At 38.0% G+C, this 27,497-nt stretch overlaps 2 protein-coding genes across 2 annotated transcripts; both read left to right on the plus strand.

Moving 5' to 3' along the window:
• LOC106177396 (uncharacterized) lies at nucleotides 1–21,056 on the plus strand. The gene is made up of 6 exons (XM_013560155.2): nucleotides 1–98; nucleotides 16,703–16,811; nucleotides 18,157–18,419; nucleotides 18,715–18,850; nucleotides 19,134–19,292; nucleotides 19,725–21,056. The coding sequence occupies exons 2-6, from the start codon at nucleotides 16,724–16,726 to the stop codon at nucleotides 19,958–19,960; spliced, it is 882 nt and encodes a 293-aa protein (XP_013415609.1). The 5' UTR covers nucleotides 1–98; nucleotides 16,703–16,723; the 3' UTR covers nucleotides 19,961–21,056.
• Nucleotides 21,057–22,365: 1,309 nt separating this feature from the next.
• LOC147759685 (uncharacterized) lies at nucleotides 22,366–26,494 on the plus strand. Its single transcript, XM_086997718.1, has 2 exons — nucleotides 22,366–24,330; nucleotides 26,138–26,494. Exons 1-2 carry the CDS (start codon nucleotides 23,110–23,112, stop codon nucleotides 26,408–26,410), a joined length of 1,494 nt encoding a protein of 497 aa, XP_086853844.1. The 5' UTR covers nucleotides 22,366–23,109; the 3' UTR covers nucleotides 26,411–26,494.
• Nucleotides 26,495–27,497: the final 1,003 nt, after the last annotated feature.

Genomic DNA, 27,497 nt, shown 5'->3' on the forward strand with positions numbered 1-27,497 from the left:
TATTGGCGGCAAAGCAGCTCCAGACCTGTCAGAGTGTGTTAGCAACTCGTGTTGCTCATAACATTATTGACGGAGTTGCGGATCGGGTGCTGTTTGTGGTAAGTATACGTCTTGCTTGGTACCGGGAACCTGTCACCAACGATCGAAGGCAATTAAGTTATTATTCTTTGCAATTGGATTAGCACAGTAAAAACGAAGTTTCCTATTAAAATTGTGGGAATCTTTGCGGTTAATTGTGGTTGCATGTTTTTTTTTATAGAGAGAGTTCATGTTGATTTTGATTCGGAATGGTAGTGTTTGAGGCCTACTATTAAATGTGGGCGCTTGCTGATCAGGAAAGGGAAGATGTTTTTGTATTATACATGTACATGATAATGACCTTCTATGGGCATTCTAATTTACGCTTTGCGGTCGAAGTTGAGTAAATGTTTAATTTGCAAGTGTTTTTTAACCGGTTCTGGTCGATCTCTGCTCCAGCAGAGCAAGAATCAACCTCTGTCAAATATATTTGATTTAGGTTTGTTGTGTTGAAAACGTGAAAAAATTGTGTGTGTCATTATTGCAAGCAAATTGCCCCTGTTGACGTTATTGGAACACAGTTTGTTTGTCACTGTATAAAAGGCAATTTAAGTGGTTTCATCAGAGGCAACCGCATTTTCCATTGTGACAAAAACTTACGTGCCATACCATTGTATTAATAATCGACTTGTTATAAAAGGATCTCTTATATGGAATCACATTCACTTATCTGAGGTATGCACGTGAAAATTGTCTACGTGTCCCAATTTATTTAATTAAACAAGAATCGCGCTTCGTGCTAGACAATGCTTTTTCCGGTAGTAAAAATTGGCCCAAGTAAGGCTGTTATAGGTTATTGGAACACATATACAGTGTGGGGTATTTATGTCCAATTTGTATCTCAGAATAATAAGACCCTCAGTAGCCAACCTTTTTCCGTTGTGATTAAGGACATGGGTTTGATCATGGTATACAAAGGCATTTATTAAAATGTGGGAGAGATATATTGTATTAAAGTATATTATTCGGATTCGTGAGCTCAAGTTGTCGCAAAGAAAAAAAATGTCAACCATTGCTAAACTATATTTCGGTTGTTTTTTTTTTTTTTTTTTGGTTTTATTTTGTTTCAAGATCGCCAAATTGCCTTATTAGTATCGGTGGACCGCAGTGGGTTGGAATTAAGGTTAGATTTTCTCAAGTTATATAAAAGGAAGAAAACCCCCATCATGAATTCCATACAAAGGAACCAGATGCAAAATGTTTCTTTTCGCTCAAATAGACAAACCAGAAGATTGTGTTATGGCATGATACTCATTAGATTTAAGGATGAGAGAGCTTACCCGGCAATTTTGTCATAAATTGTGTTGAGATATGTACAGTAGCATCCTATGTTGGTAAATTAAAAAAATCTTTACGGGTGGGTACCATGGTGGATAATACGAACCATTCTATCCTCTGCATGCAGTATCATCTGTGAGGCGGAATGGGAATTTATCCCCTTGCGATCATCTTCCGAGAAAGAAACGGAGTCGGTTCTTTCAAGGAAGAATACGTAATGAACAGGAGAATAGTGTAGGCAGCTTGCAACTGGGGTTTTGATCGACCCATTTTCCTGGAGGCAGGGTTATACTGAAGGGACAGTAGACAGCTTCAGTTCAAAGAGCTGTTTATTCTTATATGATAATGTTATATGGTATACCAATAGATAAGTTCATTTTGTAACCAAGAAATATCAAATTACTTGAGATAATGTCGGTGCAAACCCCCAAAATACAGTTCAATTCGACTGCCAAAGCATTCCTCAAATGAGTGCAATATCTTGGTCAACCAGAAGAATTAGAATTAAGAATATATGTGAATCAAATTCTGGAAATTGAATACCCCGAAGTAAAAGCCCAAATGACGTGTCCATTCAGTTCCTCCAGCTCATTGCAATGAAAATATGTATCGGTTTGTCGTTGACTTTAACAGCGTATTTTCCAGAATATATATGGATCCATCAGCTCATCATTCATCAGATCTTGCACACCAGTCTCCAAATTTGCGGAAACATTGGACCTCATTAAAGGGGCTTAAGTTTATAGACTGGTTTAAGATCGCTTCCGCGCGTTTATGTGATTGGTATTATCGACCTCAAAACTTGATTTCTTTATTAGGTGTCTAACGTAACGAGAAATATTAAATAAGTGATGCACTCTACACTGTACAAATCTAGGGCATAGATGAGGTAGAGCCCATATCTCTGCCCCCTCCCCAGTGGCGGATTTAGTGGGGGTGTCAAGGGGGTCCTGAACCCCCCCCCTTCGATTTCTGAAAAAAATCACACCATGGTCCCCTCTTGAAATTAGAATTTTGACTGAATGGCACCGTGCACCCCCTAAAATACCAAAAAATTTCGGGACCCTTCAGCAGGCCTCGAGACCCACGCCCCTGCCTCCCTTCTCCCTCCAACAGTGTTTGCTAGCATAGAACTATAGGATTTTATGCTTTTGTTACCTAATAATTTTTTATCATTGAATATCGCAAGTAATCTTTGCTTATTCAAAACGTCTTGCTAAATCACACAGTTGCTTTAAATGAGAAATCAAGGGACCAGACAAACGATAATGTGCCTTACATAATTCCAAATGCCACCCGCTGATTTAGACGATGTCTTACAGACGTGCGTGTGCCTTGATTGGGGAATTAGTCTTCAGGCACAGTGTTATCTCATCGAAATGGAGCACTTATGTGGTTGCACGAAACATTTGCTTCCGATAGAATAAGGTGTTATTCACAATAAAGCAATATCACAGTATATACAGTTAGCAGCACAATGAAGTAGCACTGTCCTTTTCTGTAAGCACAATATGGTAGATTCTGTAGTAGCCTAGACAGCGAACATTGTTAAATTGTAACATTCAAAGCTGAATAAATTATTATTATTATTAATAAATATATTATTGAATTGCAGAAGATTCATATTAACCTTTTTTTCTCAAAAGTTATAAAATAGCAAAATGAAAATTTTGCAGCAATATTGTGGCATTATTGTTATTAAATTTAAAAGGTTGCAGCAACGAGTTTGCAGGAGTTTGCAAGGAAAATTTTATTACTGCTAATATAATATGCAGCCATGTTTCAATAAATTTGTTACAAATCTGCAAGAAGGAATCGCAGGAATTTGCGACAGGCGTGATATTTTGCTAAGGGAGGCCTTCTTGTAGCTCCTGATCCATCAGAACCAACTTGACGCCTTTTGTGGCTGGTTAGTTGCTTCTTTAAGTAAGTCCCTTGTCTGTCATGGAATCTTTTTATGCGTTACATCTACATGATTTGAATTGGAGAAGAGTCGTTTGTGGTTTTGATAACTATGCAAGTATCTATCGCAAGATTTGCACTCGAATATTCCCCAAAGTCAAATGACCGGTCAGAATGTTTTGTCGCGTTGATTGAATTGTTGCATTCTATGTTGGTGAGTTGGCTTCTGGCTATGCCATAAATTGCAATGTGTATTAGAGAGAACCAGCGACTTCTTAATGAATTTGAACACATGCCCAAAAGCGTTAGAAGCATACATTGTTTAAGATTATTATTTACCAAATACTTATACTCATTTATGAATATAATTGTTAGATCATATCATTAAAGGACAAAAAGGGCATATAAAATCATATGAGTAAGGTTAAACTTTAAAAGTCAGATTCTGCCAACTGTTTGAATATGGAAATGATCCATGATCGCCACAGGTTCAAAATGGCAAAGGTGCTCATTGGTTGAATATTTTAACTTTTAACATATAGAGTCAAAAACACCATGTGTGCATCCCATTTTTCCTGGGGAGGGATGGGGGAGAGATACAGTAGATACCCTGTGTCAACATGTGACTCTCTCTATATATTATAGGTATATTTATAAAGTCTATATGTTTGATATATAAGTGGATCTATCAGACATTTTGTTTCTTCAACTTTCGTTCGATTTTACGAGGAATTTCCATTGTTGGTTCTCCACCTGTTTTCATGTAGTGACGATGACTGCGCAATCTCAACTTTTAAGTGCCTAATCATGCGATGTCTTCATTATTTGACTGAAAAGAATCGATGCAAATTTGTGCTGTGCGTGCCCTGCTAATAGGACCCTGTGATAACGTTATTTTCAATATGTGCAACATACTGTAAACAAGATGTGTGATGCTAAAATCCAAACAAAATCGGATGATCGCGTCCTGTTGAGATTAAGATTTTATCTGTGCCGTTCACCATGAGCTTGAAAGATTACTGACAGCTTAAGTCCATGAATAATCAGCATGACTGTGCACATTGAAAATGGCATAAATCTAAATGTAAAACCTTTTTTGTGATCACTAAACTTATTATTATTATTATTATTATTATTGGAAATGGCATTAAGGCACGTTTGTAAAAGGGTTATCTTCAAGTTATCCATTTAACGCAGGGTTGCGTAGCTTGAGTTAAAAATAATAGTAATAATCCAAGAATGACCTCCATGGTTATTTGAACGGAGATCAAATTTCCCCTTTGAAGAATAAGTTGTTGAAATGTACGTTTTTGGTTTTAACAGTACTGTGCTGAGATTAAGACAGGTCCATCTGATTTCGACAAGAACATAAATTTCGACCCCTCTCCCCATCCGGTTCTTAACAAGAGTATATACTAAGGTACGCATAGGCCCCAATGCAACATTCAACGTCTTTTAGACTAACATAATTTGCAAGATGTGGAAGAAGGCGTTTCTCTCGCACTTATCTGCGTGACCTAAGCCTGAAACGAAATCAATGGATGGGCTGCCTAATTAGGGAGCGACTCGGGACAGCACAGAAAATGTTTATGGAAACATATACATGTTCTATACACTAATTGTAGCAATGAAAGAACGAGCGTCAAAAAGATTCATTTGCAAGAATTGCGCTACTGCTGGTAAATCCAGTCTGTCATATTTCAGTGTATTCTCAATCTTCAATAAAATGAGTTTAAAAGTTATAATAAGTTTATAAGTTGCAAAACTAAGTAATGTTGCCGTCGTCTATTCACGCCTTGTCACGTTTGGACCTCAACTCCACTCCCCCCCCCCCCACCCCCACCCCCGTCTCGGTAACAATGTAGACGTCCCTTGCGCACGTAATAATCGACTTAATGACGTAAGACGCAATTAAAACATCCATGATAGTCTAATTCGAGCCATTTGCATTCACTGAGTTACGTCACTAGTGTCTGCAATAGAGACACACAGAAAGCACTAATTTTCTCCAGGGTAATCAGTTTTATTATTTAGCAAGGTTTACGTTATCTACCATGGCATACCCGTGTTCTGTTGTATTGTGTGTACTTTTATAGCCCCATAACGTATCTAGCTTAATCAAAAATCTAGGATAATGACTGTGATATAATGGCAAAAAGCATCGTTTGGTATCAGTGAAGAGAGAGTGCTATGACTGTATTCTTGCGGGTTCCCAAGACGCCTTATATTTTACCTTACAGGCTGAGTGGAACTGAAAAATTCAGTCTGTTAAACGTTTCTTTATAGGTGAGTTTTCGAGAACTTATAAAGTTGTTCAGATATTAACGAAGCTTAAAGATAGTGTGGACAGCGTGCGTTCAAATTAGGGCAGAGTAAGACCGGAAATAGACAAAAAAACGCCACTAGTAGCTGTTATAAGACGCAATGGGGGTTCTTAATAAACTGGCCGCCTATTGTTGACCACTGCGCAATTTAGTTTAATTCAAGGGACCATTCCCAGAGCCTATCGTACTAACGTTGGATCGATCCATCTCCAAGGGGATTCTCACTAAATTGCTATCAAATTAAGCGACTTAGATGTTTCGCACACCCACTGAAGCTGTTAGGGTGTAATTAACTATCGTTTAGCGGCTTCAGTAGGCGTGCCAGACAGTTCAGTCGAAAGCAATTTAGCGAGAAATCCTTTGGGGATAGATCGACCCTGTTAGATCGATCTAGGCATATAGTACAGTAGCATGGTAACCCAGTCTAAGCTCCTCATGAATTTGAACAATGATACATGTACAGGCACGTTGAAGCAGGGGTTTGAAAATCCTCACCGTCCATTTACTGTAACAGGCCTGGCGCCAGAAATTGATGCACTGGAAGAAATACAAGCAGATGCATAATAACATGTAACAAAAAGCCACATTTTTGTTAAATTTGTCTTCGTTAGTTCCCTATAAATTTATAGTTCATTTCGTTGAGATATCATATTGCAGGGTGATTTGGACATAGCCTACAACGTACATGATAAACCAAAAACATTGTACAGTACTAGGAGATAAACAGACCCAATCATTTCATATCCCTAATTGCCTATTATCAGGCACAGTTATCTAATTCGAATAGACGTTTGCTTAAAATTAGTTTATCGAGGAGAAATGATGAGCACAGTAGGACTATTGCAGTTTCTCGTGGCATTTCTAGTCGCTACATGGCAGTGGCCAGATTTGTTTCGATATTTTAATAAAACTTTATTCCTTCGCTTTTAAGTGTATATCTATCCAGTGATGTTTTCGTACGATTAATACTTTATATTTAGTTTTGAGAATAGCAGGTAGGTGGTAAGCTGAGATGGCTTGAAACCCATAACGGGAACAATAGGGGATACGTTAGCAATTGATTTTTTAAAATCTATTTGGGGTTATGTTTTATGTTGGTAAGTTACTTTGTATTGGCGTTCAAAATGCATCCAAGATACCGAAAAAAAACATTAATGACGAAACTACACTATTAGTTCTCTGTCGCATCTACTGGTAAGCTTCGTTATTTGAAAGAATAAAATTTATACAGATATCCAAAGCTAAGGGCTAAGAGTACAAGTTAAGAGAAGAAACTGCGGAGCTGTTGAAACAGATTTTATGGTGCATCATATTGTTTTTTTATGCATTGATATATTCCCAACTGATAATAATAAGGTTCAGGCAGGTTCTTTATTTTTTAGGTTGATATTTTGATATTGTTTGGAATATGTACTTTATTGTTTAAATTTTTCACTGAAAATATCAATCAGGAACTTTCACTTTAACTTTCAGTAGTTAAAACACGTAGGTAGCGTACATGGTACGTGTTAGGTACTAGCTATTATGGTTAACAAGGGAATTTTTTTAACGTTGACTAATATAAAATTCGCAGAATAACTCCAGAATGGTTTTCCGAACCACAACAACCTAATTAGAGACAGATGCATTCTGCATAAAGCTATCATGACATACGCGAAGTGGAATATTCAAAATTCCATAGAATATGCTACGTTCATGTTACAAAATTCAGAACAAAATAGACAAACGTGACAAGCAGTATTTTTGTGATATCTGCCAACACAATGGCATGTTTTGCTGAAGTATTGACAATTGACGCATTAGATGACCTATCGACAAGTGTCTCAAATTTCAGAACGAACAATGCATTATTCTCACTCGCCAGTTCATTTTTCTATTCAGCTACATCTCTGTCACAAGAGCCATCTCCAGAGATAGCTACTGCTTGAAAGGTTTCATTTTAATTGTTTGACAAACTCAGGGAGACAAAGCTTGGTGTTCACAAGAATCATATAGTACAGTATCATATAGTACGTCTTTAAATTGGCCATAAATCCTATAGGGTCCTTTACAACATGTGTCCAATAGCGCGTCCTGTAGGATTTCTATAGAGCTCACTGGAGTCCTGTAGATTTCTATATGTACTGACTAATTTCCGTATTCTTTAATTGAAGATTAAGTGTCTATGTCTGATTCCATATATATATATATATATATATATATATATATATATATATATATATATATATATATATATATATATGTGTTTTACAGTTACCAGGGACATATGGTAGCGTGCCAATCGACAAATTGTCAATTCTAATGAGATTTTCAACTAGCCTTCCAACAGACAAGACCAAACTGCCAATGCTCCAAATTAAAATGGTACTCCTGCACTTAAAAGGAAAAAAATCTTCTCATTCTTGCATGTAACCCATGCAACCAGAAAAATTCGCTATCTGTTTTTTATTTCTCATATAGTTCATTGAAAAAAAACATTTTTCAAGGTACAAGTAACCTGGAGAGACCGTGGGAGTAGAGTTCAAAATAGCTGGCACGCAATGGCAGTATCAATTTTTCATTACCTTTCTAACACAAATGGAGACAGATGAGGCCTATCAAGAAACGTCATTGTTCACGTAGTGAAAAAATGAATTTAACTCCTGGAATTCTTGCCATTCAGCGAATGCAAAGTCAGAGGAAAAAGAGCGCATTGTAAGGTAGGTGCATGGTGAGCGAATTTAGTCTCTAAGAGTAATAATTTTTTATTAATTATATAGTTTACCCAAGAGTTCCTTTTGACGGTCTGGTATTCACCTCCAGCAAAACAAAATCGGATTACTTTCAACTGTCAGCTGTCGGCTTCCTGTGTGCATGCTGAAATTCAAGAAAAGGGCATAATCTCCGGCTCGTGAGAGCGTGAGTAGAGACATAATTCCAGGGCACGTTTTTTGGCAGATTATATGGAGGCAACGCGTTGTAATTTTGCCGGCAACATGTCACCATGGAAGGTGCTGCATATGTAATACTGGTCAATATTTTGGGCACTGATTATGCTGGGCATGAAATATTTAATTACGTTCATTCGTCCGGAAGCAGTGCCGTAGTGCAAGTCTTAGAAGACAACCAGGATTCACACATGTAATGTTAAATTAATGAGGCTTCATATCTTGGAGACAGGTGATTTGTAACGGTAATGAAATATGGCAGACCTTTATTTGTCATGCATCTTACTCTTCATTTCCACGTCCTCTTGAATAGGGCACCAATTACCGCGTTATTTTTGGGTGAAAGACTAATATTGTACAAGTCCTGCGTCTGTTTAAGTGTAAAATGCTCTTCACAGTACAATAACAAAATTTCACCAATGAATCATACAAGCTATAAAAATCGAGCATTGGTTTACGCGCTCTTTCTCTCCTTCTCTCTCTCTCTCTCTCTGTGTGTGTGAGTTTTTGGGAAGGATGCATTGCTTTGAAATTGCATTCAAACTGAGTCTAGTTAACCAGGGTTCAGCCGTCCCATATGGCACGTTGGGATGCATATCTCCATGTATATATGAGTATATATACATGCCCATGGCTTCTAGACAATCAATGCATCGATCACTTCACAAATGAAGCTGTCACTAAGGTATAAAAGTGGACTTCTCCTGGGGCACATTAAGGTAATATGCCGAAGACTTTACTGCTAGAACAGGAAGGGCAAGTTCTAAGTCATGGAGAACGATCTTTGAACTTTTTACTTGAAATCGCTTTTAAGTATGACGGATGGTGTTAATATTTGGTGCCGTTGATCAAGATGCATTGAGAGCCCAGCTCAGAAATATAAGTCGAGGTACTGGTCATATTAGTAAAATGTTGGGTTAAGGAATGTCACTTAATTTTTTTATGTGATTGATTTTATTATTGTCAGCTACACAGTATAAAAATAATGTGATTTCAATATTTGTATTTAAATCTTACATAAAGGACGGGGGCTTTGTTGATCATTTAAATTGTTTCTGTAGTAGCATTTTTTGTTTACAATTTTGTGGAATCGCCTTAATGATACGTATACTGAAAGAGCTTTTTACTTCGTGAAATGAAGAAAGAAGGCCCGGTTTTACAAAGGCATGTCGTATCATTTGGACTTTATTTTCTCAAGGGCCTGTCATTGAGTAACCGTTATTTTCACGCTGAAGTTGCATATTCCGAGCTTCCAATGAGGTAAATACGTTCCCAAGGCGCACGCGTGAAGGCGTATTACATGCATTAATCAGTGTTACTATTTAACCGCTTGAAATACACTGCTTAAGGCAATCATCATCAGCAAACCTGTGAATACTTTCATTATTACAATCCCCTTGCAGTTAGCATTTACGTCATTAATTTAGCTTGATGTCTTGTTTGGTTCGTGGCGATTAAAATGTCATTCAGGAGTGTCCAGAAGACTTTCAAAGCCTTATACATCAAATAAAGCTTTCACCTGTGCCTTTTGACATAAAAAATGTGGTCAGCAGTGGCTTTTTGTTACATACATGTAAGTCTGTTTCGTTAATGGAACTAGTACGTACTTAACTTGTACCTATAGGAGGGGCGTTGTCCATTTTCCCTGTTAAAACACACATTTGGGATCAACTGCGCATTTTATCTACACAGTCATTAATGAGTTGCCCTGCCAAATATGATGCCTAGGCGACATCGGCTTTTTTCTCAAGCTTTCGTAATATTCCGTTCTTCTTAGTCCATATTTCTATTCATCCAGTAAACACCCAATCCAAGGATCTTTTGAGTTTTATTTTCTACTAAAGAACAACGCTTGAGGACACAACTTCAAAACGAAGTTGGCCTTTGCGTGAACCCTGCCTTTAAGAAATAGGCGCTTTAAAAGCTTGCAGTCAGAACTGCCATTGTGATTGATCGACGTTGTGTCTCGTTGCCTTCAAACCATTGTATTGAATCTATTCGAATGGCATTTACGCAAAAAAAGTAATTCTGATTCTTAAACCTGTCATTAAATATGTTCAAAGATATCCCGTTGCGTTATTTTACCATTTGACGTGTCTCGTTGCCTTCTAACCATGGTATTGAGTCTATTTGAATGGCATTTACACAAAAAGTATTTCTGATTCTTAAACCTGTTATTAAATACGTCAAAGATATCCCATTGTGTTATTTTACCATTTAGATATGAATAACACTGTGAATAGAAAGATGTACACAGCACTTGCATTGATATATAGAAAAATTATATAAATATATATTTCAGTACTTCGTTGCCAACAGATCGGTTCCGTGTAGGTCTCCCGTATACTGTTAGTCACATTCTACAAGCTAAGGTAATTACTTTGCGGATATATTTCGACTTCATTCTGTGTGAAATGCACTTTGACTGGGTATATCCTAAAATGACTTAATACTACATTTAGTCAGCAAAGCAATGTAGTCAATGATAAACCTTTGCACACTACAATTAAGTGAGGTTTTCAAAGATGGACACGGCCCAATTAGATCATTGACATTTCTCTGTCGCTTTACTGACCAACATGTCATTTCTGAAGTTTTTTAGGTTTTTCTTGGGTGTTATACAGACCGTGAGAAACGATTCTGATGTCACGTATTAGTAATTAATTACTTAATATAAGTTAAGTACATGGCCAAAAGTCAGTTTTTGTGTTAATTACACATGATCACGACACAGCAAGAGGGCAAAGTTAAGGAGAATTAAGATATATTGATTTCTTATACAGTGGGCAAAGTGAGATAGGAAAGTGTACAGTTTTGCAAAGCATGACAGAAGACGGTTGGTTTATTATTGCATGAACCTTGTTGCTTTTGCAAGAAGGATGTTCGCAGCTCCACAATTACACAGGACTTGATTCGCATGCACAGAAAAAGCACTGAAGCACATATTCAACAGAATGCTTAGACAGGATTAAGATAATGTTACCACCCACCAACCAACCTGATAAAAACGTTCATGCTAGGCCAGTCATACGACGTAGATCAGATTATAATATGAGATATGTCAACCCGGTCGAGGGATCTTCTCCTGAAGTAAACCGCACACATTGAGTTAATATGTTGATAACGGAGGCTGCAAAGCTCACGTAGAGTTTGCCAGAGGTTCTGCAAGTTTGCCTTCACTGGATCAATCTCATTCGACGTTATATTATATCCACTTTCCGCAATAGGGGAAATACCGTTTTTTGAGGAACACATCACGATCAGAGAGACAACAAATGCTTTAATTGGAAGGAAACTCGTTCAGGAGATCTGACGGAATTTGCATTGGTATTGGCATTTCCGGAGAAGAAGATCGATCTTTTGGAATTAAGAGACAGCGGAAGGAGAGAGTACTTTATCCGGACAGTTGCGTGCTTAAGGTAAAGTGATATGCAGTATGTCTGTGTAATACGTTCTGTTCCTATATGTAAAACTGTTACAATGAAGCCATTACTGTCAATGTTATGTAAACAGCGCAACGGAGACTGTGCATGTAAGTTATCATATGCTTTTGACTTGTGTATTATGGTTTTCAACTCGTTTTATTGTATCTTTATTTATCACTCTTATACTGGATTATCACTCACTGTCTAAAAATGTGTGGATTGTTAGGGCTCATTTCCAATGAAACTATCGTTCTACGTAGATCGATCCAACTCCGTGAACATGTGAATAGTAAATGACAAAAAACAGAAATTAGTAAGTGGGAAAAGTGAAACACCAGAGAAAAAGGGTAAGACAGGTTGGAAAACGAGTATACTATAACATTATCGAACTCTCGGAAAATGAGTAAGTGCACATGTAGGCCTACATTGTAGGATAGGCCTATACATGTGCATAGGACCCCTTGTTTTACCAATCTTTTTGGTAAGAATAACTACAAACAAGACATAAAAATGGTTAAAGAAACTCATACATTGTACACGCACATAATGGCAACAAAGAAACTGGAGGTACAATGTATAATGAAAAAAAGTAAATATAACTGTGTCATTTTCAAGCTGAAGGCGAGGGTGCAGCAATGAAACCTACAAATCATTTATAGCTACACTGAGCACATGTAGTTTCTCCCTTGCCTTTGGCTCAGCCCCCAATGTATAACGGTTAAACTTCTTTTGCATTACATGTACATGGGGATGCGTCATCATCAAGTTATAGCAATGTCGTGAAAACAATATTTTAGCATCAGTGGTAAATCAAGCATTTTAGGAAAATGACATTACATGTAACACATGCAAAAATACTATAGCGAAAGACTTTTTGGAAAAAAAGTGGGACAATTTGTCGAGGCAATTTGTCATCAGTTTTGAGTGCATGTCCGTCCCCGATGGCCGGTGAATTAAGTGTAATTATAACCTAATGATGATGAATTGGCACTCCGTGTAGGCGATAATGCACTTCACGTATTTTCCCCTCATTTTCAAGTTCACGCACTTTTGCCTAATTGTTTAATGAAAGCCATGAATCAAAATATACAGCGGAAGAATATATGGTGATGTTATTAGTAGCCTCACGCACTGTATTTAATGTGCATTACTGGGCCTGGCCGGCCTGGCCGTTATTTTGTAGGATCATCGTTCAAGTGCTTCTTAAAATTCCCTTAATTATTGTCGTTTCTGCTTCCAGTTTCAAGAAGGCACGTGCGGTATATTTTGTTCTCCCAGAAATTGCATACTGTCATCCAAGTAAAATTGCAACCAATGAACACGTGAGAGATGGTTGTTTTACATTAGTACCAAAATCTAGTTTTAGGCAGATTTATAAACCATACCGTACGTTTCACAATAATTTACAGAGACCAAGAAAAACGAAAACCAAAAGCACATTGCTACTTGATAACGACGTCGACGTTCGTGCACGTAATCGAGGTGATTTATTGGCCCACGGGTGGTCCAATCGTTGGATCAGCTGTTGTTAAAGAAGCAGAAACAGATAACAACGAATGAACAAACAGACGTACAGAAAAACAGATTAACAACTTGCTCGACATTTATACCATCATCATCGTCATATCAGAAATATATATATTTTTTTTCAGTTGGCAGATGATTTTCTAAGCTTCTTTTCATGCTCAATGTGTACTGTCGTGTAAAGCAAATCAAAGTCAGTAGATTGAAGAAATCAAGTAACATTCATCATGACCTCAATTGCATTGGCTCTTTCATATTATTGGCAGAAAACCTCATGTTTTGTACTCTTAATAGTGATATGAATGTAAACGCACCGGTTATGACCCACATAAAATACACCATGACCTGTGGCAATGGTAAAAGCAGTGGTAGCTTAAAAAATCCAAACATATGCATGCATGTGTATTGCTTACTGTTGTCCCTGTAGCTAATATTATATTTCTTAGGTGAGAATCTATCTTTCTAAAATGTAAATAAAAGTTATTATCAGGCACGTGCAAGTATTGCAGATGTAGTCGTCAACTTTGCTAAATGTATTTATTGTAGATATCAATATCACTGTTTTGATTTGATTTGGTTTGTGCCCTACATACACATACAGGTGCATGGGGAATGAATTCCATTTATACAAGAAGCTGTAATCACTACTGAGCCTAATCATATCAGATTACAAATGGACATTACACTGGCTGTCGCTTAATCCCATGTTGTACAAAGAATGAGCTGCAGATCTCGTCGAACATCTTAGTTACTGTACAGGATATCACTACTCCAGCAAGATAAATGGCCAACGTGTGATGGCGAGTCGTCCATTTGTACGTTGCTTGGCAGGGTTTATTTTGAAGATGGTAGGTTGAATTAATGCTCACAGAAAGATGCCCGTTTATTACATCAGCCGTATCTCAATCGCATCTGGATATGTTATTATTTGGATTTTTCGCCCAACATCAAGGTAAATATGCCGAATTTGATGGCTTCAGCAAGACGAATTCCCAGCATGTGCTGAAACTGTATACTAGAAATACTTGCCTTGCCGTATCAATTTGGACATGGTTATATTGCAAACACGTGTTGCATCTGTGTTGAAACTGTGTTTTTTTATTTCTCTCTATTTTTGAAGTAGATTCACCGATGAATTTGGTAAATGCCAAGCCTATGTTTAAAAGATAATCTTGTGAAAAGTACTTCGTTGGGAATTGCTTACGTCATGCATTTGAGATATACCATATTTGCATGTCTTAATTGATCGATCTTCTACTGTAAGCCATCATTAGTGTTTCGTTTCACGTTTCATGAAAAAAATCACAGATAATATCAGCATAAATAGTTTGTATTAATTAGGTACGTGTTTAGGCATGGATACAAATACTTAAGGATTTTAAGAAACTCATTAATTGATTCTCATTAATAACCTGAAAGCACTCTGACAAACGTAATGCAGCATTCACACGAAGCTGTAGTCTAAGCATGTAATAAAATCCTCGTACGCGGTTACAGTGTATATCAGTGAGGAATTGTTACCATACATATGACCGAAGGTGAGAAATTATGCATTAATTGTCCAATAAACGTGCATGTACTCGTCAAATATCCAAAGATAAGAAAAAAGAAAAAAGATCTAGTCCATATCCCCTAAACTTAAAACAGATAAGGTATTATTCAAGCAGTGTGATTTGGAAAATATAGAATATTCGTAAACAATGAATATATACATTTCCGTGATGTCTGAATATGCCATTTGGAGACATCATACAGCGAGTAGTTCTTGGCTGTCTTGTCCTTTGATTGATTGCTTATGCAAAATCACGTTTTTTTGCCAAGGGTGCTTCAGAGATAAGATTGATTTGACCAACCGCAACTTGTATATGTGTATCCATGATTCGGCGCGCTCAGAGAATATTCCTGTGATTGACGCAAGATTGGTGTGAGAATGCGTCAGCGCTGTTGGCTTTTGAGGGAGAATAACCTATCATCAATTAAAAAAAAAACAAAAAACAGAATAATATTTTTTTTTATTGCCTCCACCCTACTTATGCTATTTATTCTGTTTTTTAACAAATTAAATAGCGTATAATAATTTCATTTTGTGTAAACCTGCATGTATTTCACTTATTTTATTTAAATTTGCTTTTATGATCTTATAGATCGTATGTCATTTAACATTTCACGACCCCAGCCCTTACTGATTCAATTCAATTCAATCTTATTTAATAATACAACAACTATTACTCCGTTATATATTATTTCCCTGGCGCCGGATGAACTTGCCAAATTTCTTTCCCATTCATATGGAGTCATGTAGCCTTTCTATAGGAGTGTATGTGAAACCCTGAGAGTATATTAATAATTGCTATGGGAGTAATCACAATTCATGTACTTTTACCACTGCTTTACATGACCTGGTTAAAAACAGGTTATGGCTGGCAGTATTCCCAGGTAAGATGTATGGATTTAACATATATGTATATAGGATATAATGCTGTCAATTTTTTTACAATACAACACAAATCTTGAAAATAACTACGTTAGCTTAATGACGCATAAAAAAGGTCGATTTTAATGAAAAAAATCGCCCAATATTATTTCGACTGAAAAAGCTCTTTTGGATCGAGGGCAAGATTGGAAACCAGTCACATTTAAATCAATAGAGGCAGACTCCACCTGTCTTTATTCACTTTTTTACACGCTGTGTAAGGTTGACGCATTTGACAATAATGCACATTAATATATCTTTGTAGATGATTTCAATCTGAAATTGTTTATTTTCGGCACAATTTTAAACCGCTTTAACACTAGACTTGCCGCCGCTTGGAGAACGACATTGGCCTATACTCTCACCATTGTGACTGCGGCTTCTTGGGATGCTTTCTCTCGTAATCTCCACACCTTATTACCGGCCCATGCGTATTTGTGCTAGGCAGAATGACCGTGCTGATCCACTCCCAGTGTTTTTACGGGAAATAATTAGTCTTTTAGGGTGAATATTGATCGCCCGAAAATATATCGTTCCGTCTTTGAGTCACACACACCTCATGGACATTTTGCTCGGGTCAAATGGCGGCCATATTGCATACTAGTAACTTTATACCAGGTCACATATGTTTTACAACTTACGGTAATGTATTACACAACATGTATGTACATGAACAACAGTGGATAAAATTAATAATAAAAATTTTCCTCGGTATTTTAATACGGTATGATATATATATAGGTTTAATATTTCGTGTTGTGTATATTTCAGGTAGCATGCAGAGTGCCTGTGATGACCCTTGACGTCGTATATGCTGTCGCACACTACGTGGTAGCCATTATGCTGTGTGCACCTATTGTTACACATGGGGAGCACAAGAGTACGTAAATCTTTCTCTTTTTCTCTCTCTCTTTACTTCGTCGTTCTCTCTGTTCGTGACACATTCATGCGCGTGCAACCCCCCCTCCTGCGCACACACTACTTCTCTCTCTCTCTCTCTCTCTCTCTCTCTCTCTCTCTCTCTCCCTCTCTTTCTCTCTCATACATATAAAATCTCTCTCACTTTATCCTTTTTCTCCGTCTTTGTCTCTGACACACACTAACGCGTGGAAGCACACACTCGTACACACTAGTTTTCTCCCTCTCTCTCTCTCTCTCTCTCTCCCTCTCGAACGTTTTCCTGATGTTTCAGTTATTGGGGAAAGATTGGAAATAATCAGAAAATAAAACCTTGAAATAGGATTGGCATCGGGTCTCATGAAGTCTGAATCATTTCACAGTTGGAAACATTTTGATTATCTTCGGAACTCAGTTTAAGGAAATTACGGTTCTACCCAAATTGTTATTTTGCTCAACAAAAAATAACGAAGTTTGCCCTTTCCAAGGTACCCAGGGAAATCAATTTACTGATTATTGAATAACATAGCCCGGATCATTGCGTTCATCAATAAGAAGAGTGACTTAAACATTTGCATAGTTTCACGTGTTGGAATGAGTTTTCTGACTGTCGATTTGTTTTTTTTTTCGTCGCAGTCAGCTGGGAAGGCGTTCCCTTCAAATAATTAGCAAATTGTAATCATCGTTTTATCAGACACATCACGAGTTTAATATTGTTACAAGCAATCTTGTCAATTACAGAAATGCCGTTCAATTCAACCACAGGGTCGTGCAACATGACAAACTTTGGAAAATTATTTATATTTTTATTACACAATAAGACCATATTATTCGGGCCTAGCTGGTCTGTACCAAGTAGGTCAACTAAGAACATTTCCCCGGATGAGGACTTTCTAACTGTATATAGGTAGAATTTGCATAACTCGGATACTGAAGGGCCGAAACATATGTTCGAGCTACCAAGATCTTCGACTTAGGAAATGTTCATACAAATTTCAGCTTATACGAAAAAAAAAGTCCTCAAGATTACCAGTAGGTGATGATAAACAATAATGGGAGTTATACAGTGAACAGTTATGCGCATTCTACTATGCCATATTTTGGAAAGTAATCAGCGTCGATAAAAATGCAGAAGTATGTCTTCAATTGCAGCACGACACCTGGTCTATTAAGTGTGCGTCTTTTGATCTGTACGTGTTTGGCTTATTATATTGGGCTTTCAATTAAAATGGTCACATCTTGATGGTTTTCAGAATGTGGAGATATCATGCATAAGGAAGTATCATGCTGTTCATCTTAACGCAAATATCATTGTTTCTCTGCTTCAGCTTTCTTTATGGACAATTCTGCGCGCGACTGTTCTCACAGCATGCATCACGTGGTCACAGACGATGGCGCCACGGTGCGGGCGTGGGGGAAGATAGACCACAAATTACGGACTCCAGCCAAATGTTCCTTATACTTTCGCACATCTCCGGCTCGACAGAGATTTCTGATCCAGATAACTTTTCATCGGCTCTACATGCCCTGCTTGTCTCATACTAGTCTGACGTTCCACGATGGGGATGTGTCGTCTACCTCATCTCTCTTGGTAAGTTTGCGTGAAAACATTTCCTCTCATAGTGCCAACCAGATTGGAAGCTTACTATAACAGAAAATTGTCTGTCAGAAAAACGGCATGAAAATCAAGTGAACATACATTTTCAAACTTTTTTCTTTTCTTAAGTTTTATATATCACATAAAAAAGAAGAAACCATAGGTAATCAGTAGTTTCACCTTCGGTTAATCCGGGACTGATAGCACAGATGGAACTTAAAGAAGCAGATAGAGACAATGACTCTTATCCTCACAAAATTAAAGAACAGTAAAGTGGTTCTTTTTTCAGGCTACCTACAGCTGCACTGTGAAGACGCCAGTCGAACCTTTAACCACTGGCGGCAAGTTCCTCATAATCGAAGTCTCCCCTGGGACCACCAAGTACGACTTCACCTTCACGCTAAAGGAAGTCGAAGATAATAAAGGTACCTAAAGGCAAAACGGTCGAATTTTAAGTATCAAATTACGCAAGTTTTGTGATGTATGCCCTTTATGTGACTTCTTTAATTAAAAAGAGTTTGGAACGGTTAGACGTCATTAGTTCAAAATACGTGTCGATATTGAAATTCGAAATAAAGCGCAGGAGATTCTGTAGATAAAGCACGATTGACCTCTGTTCGATGAAGGGGAAAGATGGCGGAATTTGGGTTAAAATAGTAGAAAAACATACTTGCCTCATCGTACCCATATCATATTGTTGTCTTTCAGTTGGTACCATAGTTGTTGCCATAGGCAGCGTATTTGGAGGCCTTGTGGGCTTTGTGGTGATAGCTTTGGTGTGTGGATACGGCTGTAGGAAGTTAAAACAAAATCCAGAATACTGCAGGACGGAGATGGGAACAAGTACGGAGTGTAGTTTTCCCACAGGTAGAATGTTTTAAAGTTGAAGTACCTCAGTATCTAATTTGGAATTGAGCGGGTGATGAAGTTGTACATATTTGTCTTTGTATATAAAAAATTATAATGATTTTTTGTGCTTATGCTACATTATGATACGAGGCAAAACTTTAGAATGTAGATACAAGCGCAAGCAAATAAAGCATTCGGGCAGCAACCGTTTCGTACAAGTATTACCTTCAGCAACTCTAGAAACACGTGGATTTGATAATATTGCATATCAACAATTGCAAATGCTCAAATGCAAAATAAATAAAAAATATGGCTGCCTATAATTATTCAGACCTCCAACGGTGACTTTAACGCATTTATATCCTTCACATCGCTTTCATCACGGTTGAACCATCTTAAAAGAAGTTAGTTATTATCTTTAAATATTCTTTCCGATAATTTCATCCACAGAACCAAATGCATCATCTTCACCGTCACCACGTCGAGTATTAATTGTCGTGGACAACGACATGTGCCACCCCCAGTCATGTCAGAACGTGGCAGTGCAGGTGCCCAGTCCAAAGAGCTCCGCGGAGTCCTCCTGGATAGCGCTTCAGACACTGGGGACAGAGCACGATGAAGATGGAAGGGACGGAAAGCACGTGCATTTTACTAATAATCACATCAATGAAGCGCACACTATATGATATATAGCCAAGGATGAGGGTTTTACCTCAGTATAATATGATATGGCTCGAGTAAGGCGAAAATCATTCAACTTGGATGGCTTGCTGTTGGGTAGGTTCATTGTCTGTGGATAAATACCATGTGTGAAAAGAGAAAAGGTATTGTTTGGAGCCGGTTGACAACACTGACCTGGAAGACTGCTTCTTCACAACACGCTGTCCATTTCATCACTCAACACCAAGATGCGTGGTGGGCAATCCGTGATCGATTTTGAAAGTGTATCATAGACAGATACTTTAAAGTTTTAAAGATAAATGAAGGTGTGTTAATATGAAAGCGTGTTCGTGCGCACCTTTTCACGGGTACTGCTATGGCGACGTTCGGTTTTACGCAACCAACACGTTGTTATTGTAAAAATGGTTGATGAGCTGATGTCAGTAGGGTTGTTGGTACGCTCAGGGCATGCAGGGAAATAATGAAATAATATGATGCTGCCACTTATGAGTCTTAGGTGCCCTCACGGTATAGCCTCGGGCAACCATTATTTTAATTTCGTTTTAGGCTTAAGTGATGTTGTAGTTAAGTAATTGCCGAACATGTTAATGTCAGTAGAAACGTTGTTTTTCGTTAGTAGTTTTTCCGCATTAATATTGCGTAAAATATTGCTTTTTTGTCGAGTTCGTTATAAACAATTATTTAAAAAGTGGCAATGTTATCACTAGTTTATGACTGGGTGAAAGTCGTAACTTAATTGTGAAACTATTCATATTTTGTACAGTATATTGCGCAAACTCTGGCACTTGGGGACAGAACAAATTATTCAAGTTTCGCAGAGATTTGAGGTGGGCAACGTTCATATACTTTTAAACTAAAAAAAACACCAAAGGGAAAAATCTGATCCACTAGATTTGTTGGAGATAAAGATAATTTAAAATAAGATGTGACGAGGTATGCGGAGTCTGTTGTATTTCTATCTGTTGATATCTTGTGTCATGTATTCTACGTGTGTTATTTCACAGAATTCATTTTTTAAATATTTACCTGAACAAAAGTGAAGAAATGCGAATGAATTATGTTCGTTTATAAATGACGGAAAATTAAAAAGGACTGAAAGTATTCGGGCGTGGTGTAGTCTAAAACACTTGAAAACTACTTGAAGAAATACGAATATTCATTCACGACAGGCGTGGCACTATTGTTACACATGTGATATACGGTATATCCACCTATGTTAGCAGAACTTGAGAGAGAGAGAGAGAGAGAGAGAGACGGTCAGAACCCATAAAATCATAAAGTTTTTGAAAAACTCACACAAATAACACACGTCTCCTCTTTTCAGTATAGAGTGCACTTCCAACACAATATGTCTTATATATTTCAGTAGTCAGGACTGAAAATGCATTCTTTTTATACATACCCCAGTTTTTGCATCGCTGCACCAAATACTCTTGAATTAAAAAACATTATTTGAGCATAAGGCCAGTGATTTTACTAATAGCCATTCATCAGTTTGGTGGAACAACGTGGACATAAGAGATATTGTTGACACCTATTGAAAGTACGCTGGACCACAATTTTGCCAGTAAAACTGTTTAAGGCGTAGCTTGACGTGTTGCAGTACTAGTATATTCCCAAGCTAGGAATACCAGTTAGAAAGTAATATTACTAGCTCACGGGACGTTGCAGTGCCAGGATTTTTTTTAAAATAATTCATACGAAACAAAACCATAAGAAAATAAATGAATAAATGGGATAGTCATGTCTATTCTCTCTGTCAGGTAGGGCTTCCGTGCAAACGCTTATATGGAAGGAATTTAGGGCAACTGCTGTTTGGTGGTCTAAATGGCCTAAAACTATAGTGGTCTACATGACCTCTTGCCGGGCGCCCTCTATGCGACACGACATAATATTGGCACAAGTCGGGGAGACAAATTATGCTCTACATTTGATCTAAATAGACAATGCGAGCGTATCTCAGAAACACGCTTCTCTTAGAGAGCATTCCCAGAGATTTAGATCGATCCAACTAGATCGACCTAACTCCCTGGGGGTTCACGCTAAATTGCTGTCAGCCGACCGCGCACGGAAGTTAATTACCCCCTTACAGCTTTTAGTAGATGGGACAGACATTTAAGCCGGCTAAGCTGACAGTAATTTAGTGAGACTCCCTACGGGGATAGATCGATCTAAAATCTGTGGGAATGGGGTCTAGGTCGTGTCTGGATCTTTACCTCGTCACCAAGTGGCGCCCCCTCCCTCAAAGTGTAGTGATAGCAGTCGATATGTATCTCTAGGCAACCTTGAGCTAAAACGCGGAACAGCATTTGACACGATCTGTATATATATATGCTAAGTGTCATTGCATTAAGGGTTTCAGCACATTGACACAATTAACGCGCAATGCTCGACCTGTTTTACATGTCAACTTTAAAATTAATGTGACACTTGGATCAACCTGGGATGAATAAAGCGTTTTATTCAGCGTCCTGATGGGTCGTTAAGACTGTCACAGACTGAATACGACATTTGAAATTTAAAGTACGGACTGTTATAATTAAATATTCACTCCAGAGAGGGGACTTTATCGCAGAGAACATGTAACGCTGTGCACTGACTGTTTACATTTTGCACACTGCTTTCTAAATGTGCAGAACGTTGCTATTTTGATTGGCCTACTCAATATATTCACAGAAAGTCAGTACTTTATCTGAAGCCACTGGGACATCGCGACAGAGCCGGTGACTACTGTGAATCGATCCCTTGCTCGCCGCGATCAAGTCTATTTTCATGCCACTGGGGACTTGTGAGTAATAATTACCAACGACCGCCTAGAGTAAATTAAACAGTACTTCAAATATTGAAAGAAAAGGAGAATATTGTTGGATAGAGTTTGGCTAGATACAGTATATTTCAACATTATATTTCACTGAATTTGTCATCTTTCATCCCTGACATGAATTTCACTCCTTGGCGTGATCTGATAGCAAATTGCTTTTGACATGCAATCAATGAAGTCAAACTTTTCTGAGAATGAAAAATGATGAGGAACACACAACACTGATGGTTGAAGACAGGAGGTACATGTCTGAAGGCATCACGGTGTACAATATACATGAGAAGAAATAGAACAACCCCACATTTTAATTGTTACTGATTGTTAAAGACGAAAATGATGAAATATTGCAACCGACCTCAAGGCGCGTACCAAAACGTCCATCCCGTCGCAGAAATGACGGAAAAATCACCAACGTTAAACCGCAACACTCCCGGCGGAAATCTGAACCTCTCTTCAAATGCTCTTTCCGGGGACTTTTTCAAATATTGCCGTCGCCCAGGCCAGCCCAGTCCACCCGAAATACGCGTTACGCCGCCGCCGCCGCCTTATAGAGGTAAATTCGGCCACCTTGTGAAGTCTTTCGACCTCAACATCGCCGGTCACATCCCGGAGTGGGTAGTCCAAGTCCCTTATATCGACACACCCGCGAGCTACCTGCTCAAACTAAACGCGGAAAACACGCTCACTTCACACAACTCCCAGGGCATCCTGTCTGAGTACTACCTGCATCATCCAGGTGACGTCATCACGGGTCACGTGATGCTTGACATGTGTCACCCGTGTGACGTCAGAGTGAAGATTAAAGTTCTGGGGGAGTACGTCATCTTGCAGGAGCCCACCACGATGTTTCGGAAATCGAAGCGTACGCGCGAGGTGTACGCGCAGGGCGAGCACGTCTTGAGCCTGTCCTTTGACTTCGGACAAATAGCGGTCCGGGCACCTTTACCGTTCCAGTTCACTCTGCCCGATGACATCCCCAGCTCCATGACCTATGTGTCCTCAAATGGTCAGCAAAGGGTCAGCGTCGTATACTACGCTGTGGCTGAACTCTCTCTACCAAGCGGTGCCAGAATTATGACCACGCCCAAAGTGTATTTTCTTGTTCAGCGTTGTTTGGATTCTACTATATTTAAGTATGGCGAAGTTACAGCCGATTCCAGCACCGAATTCTGTTGCACTGGACTCGCGTGTTGCCCAGCCAGCTCAGAGAAATTGCTCATTGAGTCGGTGCGGGTCCCCGAGAGAGACGAAGTCGCGCTGATACCCATAGGACACCGACTCTCTAAGAGGGAAATCAAATGCAAATTTTACCAGATTGTTAACTTCAGACTGGCGAACGAGTTACGGATATCAGATCATTCCCTACTGGCGGAGTTTGTGATCGGAAAGCCCAAATCTGATATACGTGGACTGTCTTTTGTATGGTTAAAGTTCCCGAAGGAATTGGAACCGTGTGTAGTTCCCAATGACCCTGCGGCCGAGCGTGTGGAGATTGGCTATATACTAGAGTGCTCCACTAAGCGACGAAGCGGCTTGGGATGGTCTAGACGGAAGGTGAGTACAGATAAATGAGATCTCCTAAATTTATTTATTTATTTATTTATTTATTTATTTATTTATTTATTTATTTATTTATCGCATAAGGCTTTGTAAAAAGGAGGCGACTGTCTCTTCCCACCTTTCTTACAGAAATATCTTAGATCCGTCTTGGGGGGAGGGTGAGGAATTACTTTGATTATGTATATATTATACAAATAAGAGATATAGGCCTATAGGTATAAATAACCAGGGCAATCTGTTCAATAAAACACAATAGATATAACTACCGTAACCGTAAAATTATGTCAGAGGGAGAGAGATGGGGAGAACTAAAATAAGAACCAAATTACGGTGCCGGTGACAGGCAGATGAAGAGGAAGACGATTTACAAGTCGATGCTGTATATTTCTCCATGCTTCGGTGGGTAGACACCTGTTAACCAGACACCAGAGCACATTACTACAAGATAAACTGTGTATCTCTTAAACTGAATCGCTAAAATGCACGTGCGCAGGTTAAAGGTTTTATCAGAGTAAAAAGAGTTCTGGAACGAAGTCGTGTATAGATATTTAAAATCAGCCTTTACAAAAACTTTTTAAACAGCAGGGTTAAACTTAGAAAATAGCACTGGTACATGTACATTGATTCTATACCTCTTTACCTCTATACCTATAATACTATACCTAAAGTACTACATTTGATCACTATAAGGTCTCCGTTTTTTATGTTAAGACATTAACTTTAAGTGTGGTTAGCCTAGGCGAAATTTACTGCACTATTTGTATGGTGATTTGTGGGTTTCCCACAATGGAGAATTGATTTATTAACAACGCTGTGGTTTTTAAAATTATGACAACCAGTGTTAAAATATCAGACAGGTATTTTATCGAATCAAGCCCGTTCATCAAACACAACTTTCATAGTAAATGGGGGGTAATAATTTACAGATCTGGAGAGGACTGTTTGACTGTAACATCAAGAGTATGACTCCATGCAGTTTGACACATAGCCATCAGGGGAGCAATGAGAAAAAAAAATGAATTAAAAAAAGTTTTAGAATAATTATTTCAAATAGATAAAATTAGTAAGCCGGTGTTCCATATTTTACTAAATATTTTTGCGTTTTTTAAAGCTTATTTTCACTATTAGCTCCCGTTGTTTTCAAGATTTTTTTATTTCTTGTAATGAGATTCATGATCCAAGCACCTGAAAAAATGTTTGTTACTCTGTCAGATAGAATTGGTTAAAAGGCTAAGGTACAGGTCTCTCTCTGTACGTGTTGTTCATACAGGTGAAGTCATAAAGCAATACATCCCCGTTGTGCAAAACATGCTTGTTTTTATACTTAATTATCTTTATTTGTTAGTGTGCAATTTTTTTATTTATCTATATTTTATGTGCTTCTATTAGTTAAGTAAATTTCATTATTAGCATTATTGTTGATTATGAAATTATGGCGTCTATTTATTTATTTATTTATTTATTTATTGTTGTTGTTGTTAACTTCGTTTAAACTCATCTGAATATCAAAGCCACTCGGAACTACTCGGATGTCTCCGCACTCGACAATGTCAGTATGGAGCTTGCGGAATGAGCCGAGGATTGCCGATTGTATCAAAGCTGCATTTGCCTTGTCAATTCTTTCCTCTCACCCATGGTACGGTGATGAATAAAGTAACAAGTAATGTACTCACTTTGCCAACTAAAAATGTGAGCAATTTTGCAGATCCGATTCCCAAAATTCTGTTATAATATACACATCATAAAACTTTTATAAATGCTGAGATTTTTTTTTTCACAACATTTCTCTAAAACCTTGCAGACACTGGTGCCGATAGTCTTGGGACCCACAGAATGGAGTCAGAACAACCGTCCCACATACCAAAAGAAAAAACCTCGGTCGCCCTACCCACCTCCGGCCAACGTGGTGTGCGACGCTGTTCCTCTTGTGAACGCTTTCTCCATGTTACAGATGTGCCTCTACCGCACCACGTACAAGGAAACCAGTATGTCTGAAGGATGGAAAGTTTATCAGCCATGGTCGGGTTCTCCCGGAGCTGGCGTGCGAAACAAGGATCGTGTAAAAATGCTGTAGGAACGACGTTCATGATAACGCCAGAAAATTAATAATTAGATAAATGAGATTAATATATAAACGATAAAATTGATTGGATAAATTTATTAATAGTGGGTTTTTTTTTTTTTTTTTTTGAGACTGAAGAAAGTTTTTAAAAATTATGAAATTTTTTTTGGTATATTCCTGAATGCGCCTTGCCAAACTACAGAAAGCTTAAGAATCAACAGACCCTGTGAAACTGATGTTAGAACGAAAATATTAAGTAGAGAAAAAAGAAATTTACACAATTTAAGGGAAACAATAAGATTTTAATCGGTACACTGATTTTAATTTTTTTTCTCCGAAGTCTGAAAATTCTAACATTCTTATATTTATAAACCTATTCAAACGGACCGTAGACATATCGTTACACTTTAGATGTTTGCCTTTTCCGCTCGTCTGCAATAGTCTGCACTTTTTATTTGATATTTCCATCAATTTATTTTCGCATCTTATTCTGAAATTACGAATTTGAAAAGAACATCCTTGCACCGTGAGGACTCTGATGCGTGATGCGTCTCGTACTCACCCAGGCGCATCTCTGTCAGGATTTAGATTTTTAAATCATCACCCCAAATGTATGCCAATGGCAAATGTAATGGCTATCCTGGGAGAGCAGACGCCAACTAGTCTCCACGATACGCATTCAGGAATTAAGAATGGTATTCAGGGACGCCATTATTTTCACAAATCAAGTTGCGTTATGTTTTAAAGAACATGGGAATTGTTTGCAGCAAGAGCGAAGCAGACGATGATTTTGAAAAGACCTTTTGTCATTATTATAAGCTTATTAGTATTTAAACATCCAGTGAATGAACAAAAACAAAATCATGGCAAAAAATTGCATGAAAAACATATTGTAATGTTGCTTTTTATTACTATTATTTATTCCATTAATTTTCGTAACTTCATGCCTTCCTTGGATTTCAATTGTAGTAATATCAGCACCAAGCTCAGAAGCAGGGCAGTACACATCTGATACTTATATGACAAAAGAACTGGAGAAGGAACACAGGGTGTATGTAAAGAACCTTGGAATATTTAAAACAACAGAAAATCCATGAAA

The sequence above is a fragment of the Lingula anatina genome, chromosome 10, assembly GCF_051362555.1.
Source record: "Lingula anatina isolate TDL-2025a chromosome 10, LinAna3.0, whole genome shotgun sequence".
In the NCBI taxonomy this organism is placed as follows: Eukaryota; Metazoa; Brachiopoda; class Lingulata; order Lingulida; family Lingulidae; genus Lingula; species Lingula anatina.